The 13,862-nt window shown below is 35.7% G+C and overlaps 1 protein-coding gene across 4 annotated transcripts in view; it reads left to right on the forward strand.

Moving 5' to 3' along the window:
- MON2 (MON2 regulator of endosome-to-Golgi trafficking) overlaps positions 1-13,862 on the forward strand; it is a 151,364-nt gene that overhangs the window by 68,894 nt on the left and 68,608 nt on the right. For all 4 annotated transcript variants that reach the window (XM_078146113.1, XM_020990175.2, XM_020990177.2 and 1 more), the window contains 4 exons: positions 982-1,157; positions 3,999-4,161; positions 5,117-5,410; positions 7,415-7,613. In XM_078146113.1, the coding sequence (XP_078002239.1) occupies positions 982-1,157; positions 3,999-4,161; positions 5,117-5,410; positions 7,415-7,613 (832 nt within the window). The remainder of the gene's footprint in view (positions 1-981; positions 1,158-3,998; positions 4,162-5,116; positions 5,411-7,414; positions 7,614-13,862) is intronic.

The following is a 13,862-nucleotide window of genomic DNA, read 5'->3' on the forward strand; positions in this document are numbered from 1 at the left end:
TATAGCATTTCAATTGTGTGTGTATGTGTACATATTGTGTATATACACACACACCCCAAAAAACATAAGTAAGAAATGATTTTCCTTACTTACTGTTTTCCTCTTTTTCCCCAATATTATATAGATCTCTGTATCTGTCCATCTTCTGTCTAATGCTCAGTGTCATTTAAATGGTATTTGAACCTAGGTCTTGCTGACTTCAAGTCCAGTGCACAGTTGACCTCCCCATCTACTTTCCAGGTTAAAATTTCTGATCTTGTGAAGTAGAAAAATTTAAATAACCACCATTTTTTCCTGCTTTCTTCTTCTTTTGGAAAGAAACAAATGACTCATTAATATTAGAGTTTTATGCAAAAAAAGCATCTTCCAGAACAAAATCAGTCTACGCTTTTTCTGTTTGTAAATAGAGATTTTAAAATATATTTATAGATATAAATTGATGTCCATATTGATGGCTCTAAAAAACTAAAAGGTATTAAAGTGCTGTCTGAATTATAAAAGATTCTTCTTACATTAATTAGTATTTATTTTAATATAGCTTTGTAGTAGATTTTAAAAAATGTTTATCGTTCTTGTGCTTTTTTAATAAATGCACATTTGTGTAAGTTACATTGTAGAGACCCAAAGATAGTTCTAACACAGAGTTTACCATTTCATGGGGGAGAAAGGAAAGAAAGGTACAAAAATTACTATGATATAAATGTAAGAATGGCCAAGTGCAAAGGAAAGATTAAGGCAGTATATAATTAGTGATCTTTATATGGAAATTATTGACCAGATTATTGATCAGAAAGCTCTCTTACCCAGGCATTCTGAATCAAGGGAACCTATTGTTATACATGTAATTTACTACTTTATGTAAATATGTGTGGAATTTTTCTTTTTTTTTTAATATACATTTACCATGTTAGTCTTTTTTTTTTCATATTTTTTAAAAAAGTCCCCCTTTGGTTTCTTTTGCTAATTTTTTTTTCCTTTTAGAGGTTACAGTTGCTTTTATTGAACCCCTTGAAGGAGTTATCCAGTATTATCCACCCTGATATAAGACTCAAGCAATTGGAATGTGTATTACAGATTCTGCAGAGTCAGGGAGACAGTCTTGGGCCTGGATGGCCATTAGTGCTTGGGGTTATGGGAGCAATCAGAAATGATCAAGGGTAAGTAGTTGAAGTAAACATCTAAAAGTTAATATAAATATTACTTGTTTACTAAATTGAGCATGAGTGTGGTTCCCTGCCTTGAATCTGTCAAAAGATAATTTTAAGTCTCTCATTTAATCTCACTATCAATGGAGCATTTTTAATTGTAAGAAGCATAATAAAGTCTAATTTAAAAAAATAACACTTTGCTATTTATATTTAGCAAAGGTGTCTTTCATTAGTAAAACATAGTGGTACTCCACTTTTCAAATTTATTTTGTACTTGATTCAGGTAGATTTTTGTTGTCAGGGCCAGGATTTATTTTCATAGCGTATGTTGATCATTTTTATGTGGTTAAGGAAAGGGAGAGCCTGGAACTTTGCTTAAATCAGGCATTTCCCAAGTCCTATTCTCTCCTGTCACTATATGGACTTCCTTACTTTCCCTTTGTTTAAGGGGGGAAAATGGGTCTTTATTTCTTTCACCCTTGCTTATCTTCATGTTACTTTTTTACTTAGCAATTCTTATTTGTAAATTGATTTTACCCCAATACAGTTTGATAAACATATGTTCCACAGGACATCCAAATTATGTTATAATGGAATTTGTCTAAATGAACATTTTGCAAAATCACCAGCAAAAATTCTGAGTAGAACGTAAAATCCTTAAAGACAGGAACTACTTTTCTTTTTTTTCTTTGTGTTCCCTGTGCCTCCAAGGTGACTTGCATATGGTAGGTGCTTAATGAATTTAATTATATTCCCATTCTCTAGAACCTATATATGAAGCTGATTAGAGGGCCCAGGTACCCAGTAGCAAATTCTCAAATAAAAAGAAATGAACCTTTCCACAAATTAGTAAATGAGAAGTAAAACTCTTTGGTGAAAGAGGGATCGACTGAGCATTGGACCTTTCCATCTTTCTTTCTTATAGCCCCTTGATCTCTTTTTCACGTCAATTTTGGTGGTGTTTGAAATGTTTACAAGATTGGTCTGAAAAACATTTTCTCCATTTGAGTAATGTTCAACAACAATGACTTTCAGTCCAGCTCAACCACCTGTAGGGATGGTCATACTCTTGATTTTATGATCTCATACAAATGTTCCACATATACTACCTATAACTCTACTATATACAATAGTGTGCTAGTAAATAACAAACAGCTGACTCTCATAAAGGAAAAACAAAGTCATACCTTTAAATTTAATCTATATTATATTTTCTTCATCACTTTCTTAAGTCCAGGCAATCAACAAAAAGCAAATCATACCCTGATTTGTACTGTCTGTTTATTTCTGAGGTGGAAGTTCTTATACTGAAGATTGAATGATCAGTTCTTTTGAGTGGGTCAGAGCTAGGACTAGTACATCCCCACTTACTATCTGAATGTAATCTTTCAGGGTTCCCTTTCCTTACCACAGTGCCCTACTTTACTGGGCCGTCACTCCACTCTCCATGGCCTTGCTCTCTTCACTTTAAAATCTTCATCTTTGAGAATTAAGTATCCAGTTTTACAGTATTTTTTTTTACCTTAAATGCCTTTTCCCATTGTGTATTTGATGTTCATACCTTTCTAAATTTTATTTGACTTCTTTTGTGCTTTCTTTCTATTCATTGTAGCATAGAGAAAGTCATATAATCATGCTGACCAAGTCCACTACAGATCTATTATTAAATCTCAACTAGCTCTCACTGTTGCGCCCCCCCCACACCAGACAACTACATCTCCAACTGCCTCTAAAATAGAAAGCCTCACTTCATGCTCGCACTGAACGCAATTGATACCATCCATAGTGAGGCCCCTCTCTTCCCTAATTGCAGATCATCACAGTATCATTCATTCGTGAACTTCTCCTTGCTGTCATCAGGAACAGTGACCAGACTCCTCACCTGGCCAACAATAACGCCTCTACTTGTGCTCTTGATTCTGTCTTGTTATTCATTGGACATTGTTAAGTAAAAGCTCTATGTTGGCAATTATGAAACAGTCTGATAATCATGAAACAATCTATTATAATCTTACTTTGTGATGAACTCAGCCAGCTATGGTAGTTTAGATTATCACAGAGTTTAGAGATAGGACCCCCTAACTGTCCTGTATATAAGGCGAGTCAGCAGTCTATACACAAAAAACATTAAGAAATTACAAAAAAGAATTTACTAAAACATTTTGCAAGTTAATAATTTCATCTGTCCTTTGTTGTCACTAACAAAGTGGAAGGTTTTCTTTTTCCACCTCTGCAACTTCTGTTCTTCATTCCCTCCTCTCAGAAATGCCACCTATTTTCTGTATTTGGGAATTTTGTAACTTCCTTCACCTGGAAAGTAGGGTTTCATGTTGCAATGGAGATTTTAACAAATGTGGTGTGAGATTACCTTAAGAAAATTAGGGCCTTATCTCTTATTAATCTGTAGTATACTTTTCTTGTAAAATTGTAAGCTGTTTAGAGAACTGATGGAAACTACTGAAAACAATATGGTAGTAGCATGTTGTCTTTCTCAATAATTAAAAGCACTACTATAGGATCCTAACGTTTTCTTAAAGTTGCTTCTTTTTTTTTAAACAAAAGCAAATTAAATTATCTGTTATCTGAAGTCTGCAAAAAATATTGAAACATTATTACACTTATTTGTAACATCTTGAATGTTGTTTAGGAAATATGTTTTGAAGATAAATTTATGGGGTAAGAAAGATTTCATTATAATTTGTTTTATTGTAAAATAGAGATGTTTTCATGATGCCATATTTCTTTAAAATGTTGTAGATATGAAATTAGTTGTGATTAATAATGTTATAGTTGTGAAATGTGCCAACTTGTACCTACAGATCCATATTTCTTAACTTCTCATATTCCCAGAGAGTCTTTAATAAGAACTGCATTCCAGTGTCTTCAGTTGGTTGTGACAGATTTTCTACCAACAATGCCTTGCACCTGCCTACAGATAGTTGTAGATGTTGCAGGTAGCTTTGGACTTCATAATCAAGAGCTTAATATTAGCTTAACATCAATAGGTTTACTGGTAAGTCTCTTGCTGCTTTCTTTACTATGTTAATATCATAATTGAGAAGTTACTCATTATTATGAATCATTCATAAAGACTGCATAGGATCAGAAGATTAGCCTAATTTCTTATTTATAGATGAAGAAACTGAGATCTACAGAAGTTAAGTGATTGGCCTCAGGTCACACAGACAGCAGAACCAACATTTAAACCAAGGTCCTTTCACTCTAAATGCATGATTCTTGCCATTACAGCCCTCTCTCCCGCAGTTGTTTTGTCTATTTTTCCTTATTTTTACTACATGATTGGTTTATGTCTTTTACTTGTTATATACATAGCCTTAATGAATGGCTTTTATTCCATTTCTTGTATAATCAACATTATTAAAAAGCTGTATCCGACTTAATTTCACATTTCCATTGCTTTTTTTGTGTATTTAAATACTTCTAAGTTTTTCAAGATAGTGGTATTCCTTGTTTCATAACCTTATGACATCACCAGTAGAATACTGGTATTAAGGAGATTGACTTTTGTATCTTCACTTAGCGTGGTATGTTTGAAAATACACTATAATTTCCCAAATTCGGTCTAGCAGAATCTTTTGTTCCTACTTGGTTTTTGGCCCACTTTACTGACTTTTTGCAGTTCTGGTCCAATATAAATCTTTAAGTAATTGGTCTTCCATATGTGAAATCATGTGTCAGAAATCATAGTGTTAACATAAGTTTAACTGCAAAAATCTATTGAATTGGAAATCAGTTATGCCTGAATATTAAAAGAGTTTTCTCAGAGCTTGCATGTTTCATCGGTATATAATTAACATGTTCTAGGGTTTGGCTTCACTGTCGTCTCCCATAACCTATTTGAGATAAACATTTCTGAAATAGTTTTATTTCAAAACAGCCTAACTATATGCTAAAGACCTGAGTTATATTTATAAACTAATGTTATTTTTTTCCATTTTATTTCATAGTGGAACATTTCAGATTATTTTTTCCAAAGAGGTGAAACTATTGAAAAAGAATTGAACAGAGAAGAGGCAGCACAGCAGAAGCAAGCAGAAGAGAAAGGAGTAGTGTTAAACCGTCCCTTCCACCCCGCGCCTCCATTTGACTGTTTGTGGTTGTGTCTTTATGCCAAACTTGGTGAACTCTGTGTGGATCCACGGCCTGCTGTCAGGAAAAGTGCAGGGCAGACTCTCTTTTCTACTATTGGGGCACATGGAACCTTATTGCAGCACTCAACATGGCACACTGTTATATGGAAGGTATTCTAAAGGAGCTAAGGGTCTGGAGTTCCTGTGGGAGAGGACTTTTTGTGATACTAATTTAAGTTATGTTAAGATAGTGGAATTTCCTCATTCCCCTTTCAAAATGAAAAAAAAATAGCACCCTAATAATTTGAAAATATTTTTATCTCATACATAGAGAATATATTAAAACATCAAACCATAATGTTTTTCTGATTTCATATTTTGGTCTTTCCTCATTTTGGATTATTTGTTCCTTTTTCTCCTAATCCACAAACTGGAAAATAACAGGGCAGATGACAAAACAAAAGTAATTATTAATGATATAGTGGTAGTGAATTTTTTTAAATTAAGAGCCATGACAAAAAAAAAATTGAGTGATGTAAGTTAAAAGAAGCAACCTTAATTTTTACTTTTTCAGGAAAAGAAATATAAAATACTCATCCATTTAAAAATTAAAAAGGAAAAAACATAATAGTATTCCACACCCCCCCCCCCATGAGAATATAAGTTCCTTAAGGGCAAGGACTATTCATAAGTTCATAGATCTTGAGCTGTAAGAAATCATCTAGTCCAGTCCCCTCATTTGAGCCCAGTATGCATCCAAAGTTGCATAAGGAGCAAACCCAGGATTTGAACTCTTGTTCTGTGCTTCCAATTTCAGTCCTGTCTACTATACCACTCTGTTTTTCATTTTGTTTTAATATTTGAGTTGTTGGACCGAACCCAGTTAATACAACAGATGAAAACACACACACACACACATATATCCTCAAATTAACATGTTATTTTCTAAAATATTTTAGCTTAAGAACACATTTTCCCGTATAAACAGTGTGTAATGTATCTGGATAACACACAGAAATACACTTAACAGCTAATATCTTAGAATTGTCATTCCAAAAAAACTTAATCACCACCCTAACAATGTTTCCATAGAAAGATATGTTCAAAATGTCAACTTTGGACTTCAGGAATAACTATTTTCTGTCTCAACCCCCTGTCTCCTAGTAGAGTCAAGAGTAAATAGTCAAGCTGAAGTTGTTGGGCTGGAGCATAAATGCTGTTGATAAAGGAGTGGTATTGAGAGAAGAAGAAGCACAAGGGAATACCTTCTTATCCAAGTTCCCCCTCTCTCACTGGACCTGGTTGGAGCAAGATGAGAAAGTAGGATTTGAAGGTCCAACTGTTTAAGTAATATTCTGTGGAAGGGAAGGAGAGAGAGGGGATAATGAAAATTCCCAAGGCAGCATCTAGCGGGAAGGGAGTGGTTCTTGTAATTCTCCCTAATTCCTTTTCAGTTTATTAACTTCCTGATCTGGCAAGTGGAGCATATTACATTTTCATATTGATAAATATTCACACAGACTAAAATAGTTTGTTTTTATGACATAACTATTTTATCTAATAGATTTTTAGAATATATAAGTTAAAGATTTTTAAAGTCATATGGTGTTTTAAGAGCTACTGTTTAGTACTTGTCCCGTAAGTTAGAAAAAATTAATCTGAAGGCAAGTTTTGGTTTCTAGGCTAGGGATTTCTCTGTCCGTTAGTTCCAAGAGAGAAGGTCTCTTTGGTGAAATCCATGTTGTGGCATTATATCTAATTCCTCTTACCTGGAATGAGAAATTATCTCGAGGTTATTTTTTTCCAAAGTACAAGTATGTTGAAGACCAGAAATATGGAAGTAGACTACCTCTCAAGGGTCATTTTGAGGAAAGGTCACAAAGTAAGCTATTACATTTATGATCTGAAGTACTTTTGGCCATAGATAGAATAATACCTTTTCTGTGGCACTTTCTCAGTTAACTTTGCCATCATTTGTTATTATTATTTTTTTTTTTTTGGCTGGGCAGTGGGATTAAGTGACTAGCCCAGAGTCGCACAGCTAGTGTCAAGTGTCTGAGGCTGGATATGTCTTCCTGATTCCAGAACCGGTGCTCTATCCACTGTGCCACCTAGCTGCCCCACTTTGCCATCATTTATAATTAATATATAACATGTCATTTGTATACAATCTAGGTTCTCTTTCATCTACTGGACCGAGTTCGAGAAGCTTCTACCACAGCTGACAAAGAGAAAATTGAGTCAGGCGGTGGCAACATACTCATTCATCATTCAAGAGACACAGCAGAGAAACAGTGGGCTGAGACATGGGTATTAACATTGGCTGGAGTTGCAAGAATCTTCAATACAAGAAGATACTTGTTGCAACCTTTAGGTATATTATTATTTTTTTTTAAAGGTAGTTGGGGTTAAGTGACTTGCCCAGGGTCACACAGTTAGTAAGTGTCAAGTGTCAGGTGTTTGGTCTGAGACTGGATTTGAACTCAGGTCCTCCTGACTTCAGGGCTGGTGCTCTATCCACTGTGCCACCTAGCTGCCCCCTAGGTGTGTTATTCTAAAATTTGAGAACTGTTGATTGCATGTAACAACAAGCCCATTAAACCAAATCATGTAACTTTTTGCTTAACTTTTAAAGTTAGAATCACATGGAACATTATTTTAAGAATACTTAATCATAGCATTTATGTTTCGAAAATGTTATGTATAATAATATAATAAGTGCAGAAAACCTTTATGACAGTTCATAATAGAAGGGAAAGTCATTATATTATTTAGTTAATTAATGCCTTATATGACATTGTGGATGTTTGGCTCATTCATTTGGCAAGCATTTATTTGGCACTTAACGAATTCAAAGCACTGGAGTTACCAAGACAGTGAAGAAACAGTCCCTTCACTTAAGGAGTTTGTGTTATTTTGGGGGGAGCGGGGATAATGTGTATATAGAAAATTAAATGCAATAAGGAGCTTATGTTATTTGGGGGGAAATAATGTGCATATAAAAATTAAATGCAAAATATATGCAATTTCATGGGGAAAACACTAGCAACTGGAGGCCATGATAGGTTTCTTGTAGGAGGTGGTATTTATTTTTTTTTTAATGATATTTCGTTTTTCCCCCCATTACATGTTAAAACAGTTTTTAACTTTTCTTTTAAAGTTTTGAGTGCCAAATTCTTTCTTCCCTCCCCTTCCCTAAGATAGTAAGCAATTTGATATAGCTTATATATGTGTAATTATGTAAAACATTTCCATATTATTCAGTTTATACAAGAAGATTCAAATTTTAAAAAATAGAAGGAGAAAAATAGTACGCTTCAGTTCTGTATTCAGACGTCAGCTCTTTGGAGGCAGGTAGCATGTTTCATCATGAGTCCTTTGGGATTGTCTTGGATCCTTGTATTGCTGAGAATAGCTAAGTCATTCACAGTTCTACATCATATAATATTGCTGTTGCTGTGTACAGTGTTCTCCTGGTTCTGCTCACTTCACTTTGCATCAGTTCATCTAAGTCCAGGTTTTTCTGAAATCATCCTGCTTATCCTTTCTTGTAGCATAATAATATTCCGTCACAATTATAAACCACAGCTTGTTCAGCTCTTCCCCAGTTGATGGACATCCCTTCAATTTCCAGTTCTTAGCCACCACAAAAAAGAGCTGCTGTAAATGTTTTTGTACAAATAGGTACAATTTTATATATGTTTTTTAGATATCAGTTTTTGTACAAATTTGTACCAGCTTAGGGAGGTGGTACTTGGACTGAGTTTTGAAGGAAGCTGGGATTCTACAAGGTTGAGGTGAGGAGGGAGGGCATTTTATTCAGGGATGGATAGCCTCACGGAAAGGAATAGAGATGGGGGACAAAATGTCATATGTGAGGAACAGCAAGAAAGCCCCAGTGACTGGAACATAGAGTAATGTGCAGTAAGCCTGAAAAAGCAAATTGGAGCATTTTTATTGCCTTGGCATCCGGTGAGTGTCAGTTCTCATGTCTGTGCTGGATCCTGAGCCTGTGAACAGTTCCCTCTCCCCATACGCTCTACCCCGCCTTGCCTTGGGGGTTAGCAGAGCCTCATTAGTTAGTGCATCCTTTTTATGGGATCTCTTTAAGATTCTTTCCTAGTCGAATATCAACTGCAAAATGCTTATTTTTTTTTGTGTTGTGTATGTATAACTTCCCTAGACTTTTACCATGGAAAGCATAGTTCTGGATATCTTCTCTAGAGAAACACCTGGATCGCAGTTTTTCATGTCATCCAGAGAGCCAGACATGCCTGCTAGGGATTTCTGTGCAAAATATTAAAATGCCACTATCATAATGCAACCTCATGCATTTAATAATGATGATGTCCTGAAGGATTCCATACCATTGCCTACTCCTTCTGATGTGTAGTCCAGTCTGTGGAAAATAATGCTTATCCCAAATTAAAAGTGCCTGCACCTTTCTAAAGTTGAATAAGGAGAAGCTAGTTTGTACTTTCTTACCATAACCCTCTCAGCTTCCAGTGACCATATGAGCAGAGACTCAATAGTGAAGGCTAAAGCTGTCATGAATTCTGTAATTACAAAGCAGACAAGAGATCAGTTTTTAAGCAACAGGGCTAAAAGATGCCAGATCTACTCTTCACAAAGGCCTTACCACAGAAGGAACCACATACCATTGTGTGGCAGTGGCGGTGACAGACTGTAAATTAAAATTGAAAAATGGAGAGGTGACAAAAGAAGATAGACTACTTCAACCCATTCCATTCCACGTAGCACACCCCATTCTTATGTAGAAATTCAGTAGCTGGTTTACTTATGGATCTTCTGCTTCCTAACCTGGACTAAATGCCAGCAGTGTGGATCCTGAAAATGGAGGTAGGGACAGAAACTCATCTGAAAATCGGATTTCTTTGAATCAAGAATTCTCCAGAGATAAAGTGGTATCAAGATCTCATCTCAGAAGCAGTCACCAATTGCAGTGGTCCCAGCTGCCTACAAGTGACCAATAATGGACCTTCCATTGATAGAAAGGAAGAAATAACTCCTATGGGCTCATAACCTCTAGCTGAAACACATGGATGTGTTGATTCCTCAGGATTCTAGAGCCCCCTTTTTGTATAAACAAAGATGCTTTCTCTGGAACCTACAGACACATTTTTCCTGTTTCATATTTAACTTGCACTTGAAATAGGAAAGATTTCACCTGTTTGCAATTCTGTTAAGGCTACTTATATGGGGAGGTGGTGATTGGCTCTTGAGATATTTGTAGCAAAATTTTTGAATCCTTTCTCTTTTAAGTAGACCCAAAGTTAGTATGAGCAACCTTTTAAAATAAGATAAACCTCAGCTAAGTATTAATCTGTAGAACTACATTGCGATAAATAAATGGAATAATTAAAACCTAAGAAGACTATTCTGTACATGTGTCACAAAAAAAAAAAAAGATTGGAGCCAAATTGTAAAGAGCTCCAGAAGCCAAGTAGTAGTTTGCATTTACCCTGTGGAGACAAAATGAAGCTGCAGGAGTTTCTCTCCCAGAAAGTGACATGGTTAGACTTTTACCTTAAGAATATCAGTTTGGTACTTGTGTGGAAAAAGAATTGGAGATTGGAGCTTGGGAGTCTATTTAGGAGACTATTTCAGTAATCCAGGCGTTAGTTGATAAGGCCCTGAACTAGGATAGTGGCAGTGCTCTTGGAAACATGATGGAATGTATTGTGGAGGTAGAATCACCAAGACTAGATCCTTTCTGTCATGTCAGCTTCTCTTTCCAGGATGATTACACATGGTTCCCCCTCATGCATTCTGCGCTCCAGATTGTTATGTTCCCCATCCACAACATGCTGTTTTCAGGCTCTTTCCATCCATAGAGCCTATCGTGCTCGTTATGCTCTTCTAATTTCTGCTTTTTGGAGTCCCTAGATTGATGAAAGCTTAGCTCAAATATCCCCTCCTTTAAGAGCTCTTTCCTTACTCCTTCAGTTGTTACTGTATTCTCTCCCATCACTATGTATTGTTATGTATACTATATTTATCTATAATCACATTATCTTCCTTGTATAGTGGTTCTTAACCTTTTTTGTGTCATGAAACAGTTTGGCAGTCTGGTGAAATCTGTGGAACCCTTCTCAGAATAAATGCTTTTAAATGAAAAAGAAAATACTTAGGATTAAAAAGGAAACCAATTATATTGAAATATAGTTACCAAAATATGTTTTTTAAAACAAGCTAATATACAGCCCAGATTAACAACTCCTTTCTGCCCTAGTAGAATATAAGCTCTTTAAAGTCAGAGACCAGTGCCTACCCATGTGTAGCATGAAGACCACATTTAGTAAATAATTTTTTTGATTGATTGTAACAGAATAAGGAGGAAGATAACTTTAATTTCTTTTTATCCATTGAGGAATGTGAACCTTTAAATGAGTTTTTATTCCTTACTATTTTAAGAGAAGAGCTGTATGCCATGAGAGATAGGATTTTCTGGTTTTGTTTTAACAACAAAGGACTCTAAGCCAATTAGCTTTGCTGTATTGTGTAGTAATAGTACCCTTACTCATATCTGGTCATTGAGCAAATGCTGAGTTCACAAGGCAAATAAAGCAAAAAAAACCCCCCCAAATTCAGCAGTAGAAAACATTTCTTTTCAGGAGCTGCTACTCAAGCTTCCCCACATGTATAGAGAAAAACTCCTTGTGTACCTGCAGTAGGAAACAAATACTATTACTGTGGGCTCGGTTCAGGTTTTGCACACAAGTGTGAAAGCATTAGAGTCATAAGAAAGTGCTTACATAACCCATACTAATAGCTAGCATTTATATAGCACTTTAAGGTTTGCAAAATGGGTGGAAAATATTATTTCATTTGGTCCTCACAACAATCATTTGAAGTAGTCAGCTGGTATTTAAATGCTAGCTATGTGCCAGACACTGTACAAAGTGCTGGGGATACAAAGAAAGGCAGAAAACAATCCAAGGAGCTCACAATCTGATGGTGAGGTGTTTTGTTTTGTTTTTTTTTTTCCTGGAGGTAATCTGTGAATTCTTCAGATTGGAATTTCATTTTCTGTGTTTAGAAGTTCTGGGCAGTTCTCTTCAATGATTTCCTTCATGATGGTATTAAGGCTTTTAGTCCTGTTGTGTTCTTCTGGGAGACCTATAATCCTCAGGCTGTCTCTGTGCGTCTTATCTGTGGGATTTATATACTTTGCTTACTTAGTTAGTATATTTTCCTTTAATGTTCTTTTTTGCTTTTCTTCTTCTAGTTTGTCCTTCACCTCTGGCTATTTGCATTCCCAGTCTGTTGTTTTCTCTTTTGTTTCTTTGGTGAGGCTTGCCATTGCAGATTCAAGTTTTTCTGTCCATCTCATTTTTGTAATACAGGACATAAAATCTGTTCCTGTAATTTTGGTTCTCTTTTAAACCACTTAGGAACAGTGTGAGGTTCCACATTCTCCTCATATTCCACAGAGTCCTCTGTCTCATCAAGTGAATCATTTTACTTTATTTTGCAGAATTTATGCATAAGTGTCTAAACTTGTTTACTAGATCTAGAGGCCATAGCTCCTTCTGTTGTTACTATTTTTCCTGTTGATTTATCTGTATCAAGGTCTTTGAGATTTCTTCTTCCTCTTCTTCTTCTATCCAGAGACATTCTACCAATGTCTTTGGTATTTTTGGTCTTATCCCCCATCTCCCGCTTTCTTCCTTACTCCCTTCACTCTGATTGTGGTTTCCTGGATCTCAGAGCATCTCAGCTTCTTGCCACACTGGGCAATGCATGGTTTACCAGCCTAGATCTCTGCCCCAGCTGACTTTTGGATCATCAGCACTGGCTTCAGCTGGATGCTCTGCTCTTTACTTTGGGCTTGGTTGAGTGCTGCACATATGTATCATGTTCCCACATGTTCCTGGTGACCTGTCCCACTCCCTCTGTCCTTAATTCTCTCAGCAGTTCAGCACCTATTTTTCTTGACAGCAGAAATTTAGAGCCTATTTTCCCCTGTACTGGAAATTCAGAGCTTTGTAGTACTCATGCTTCTGGGTTGCAGCACCTGGCAGACTTTTGCTCCTGAAATGCTGTGGCCAAGCTACTGATCCTTCAGTAAGGTTCACTTTTGATCAAGATGACTTGGGTTGTTGAAAGCTAAGCAGCACAGCACAATCTCTGGTAGGCCTTTTCAAATGAGAAAAGCTTCAAATACTCCTTTAGTAATGATGGACTGTATGTATGGCTCCTATTTAAGCACCAACCTAGCAATGTTTAGGTGGGTCACATGGTGATGACCTTTCTGGACACAGAAACTCTTGAAAAATGATTATGAAGTTGTTGGGTTGTCATCCATTTGATGGAATACCTACATTAATGACAAAATCTTGTATTGATAAAATAGATTGGTATACTTTTATTGCTTCTTTGCATTTTGTTCCTTATTGGTAGCAAATGATTAAAAGTTGAAAACTGGTAATGAAAAATACAATGTAATTTTAACTAAAACTTAAGTATAATTTTCTAATAACTGTTTCCTTACATTAAAATTTTTTTTCTTACTATATCTCTCTCTTTCCCTTCTCAGAGAGCTATCTCTGTCACTAACATTTTAAAAAAGAAAAAAAAAACTTTTAAGTAATTCTGCAAA

This window comes from Phascolarctos cinereus, unplaced genomic scaffold, assembly GCF_003287225.1.
Source record: "Phascolarctos cinereus isolate Bilbo 61053 unplaced genomic scaffold, phaCin_HiC Scaffold_1;HRSCAF=81, whole genome shotgun sequence".
NCBI lineage: Eukaryota > Metazoa > Chordata > Mammalia > Diprotodontia > Phascolarctidae > Phascolarctos > Phascolarctos cinereus.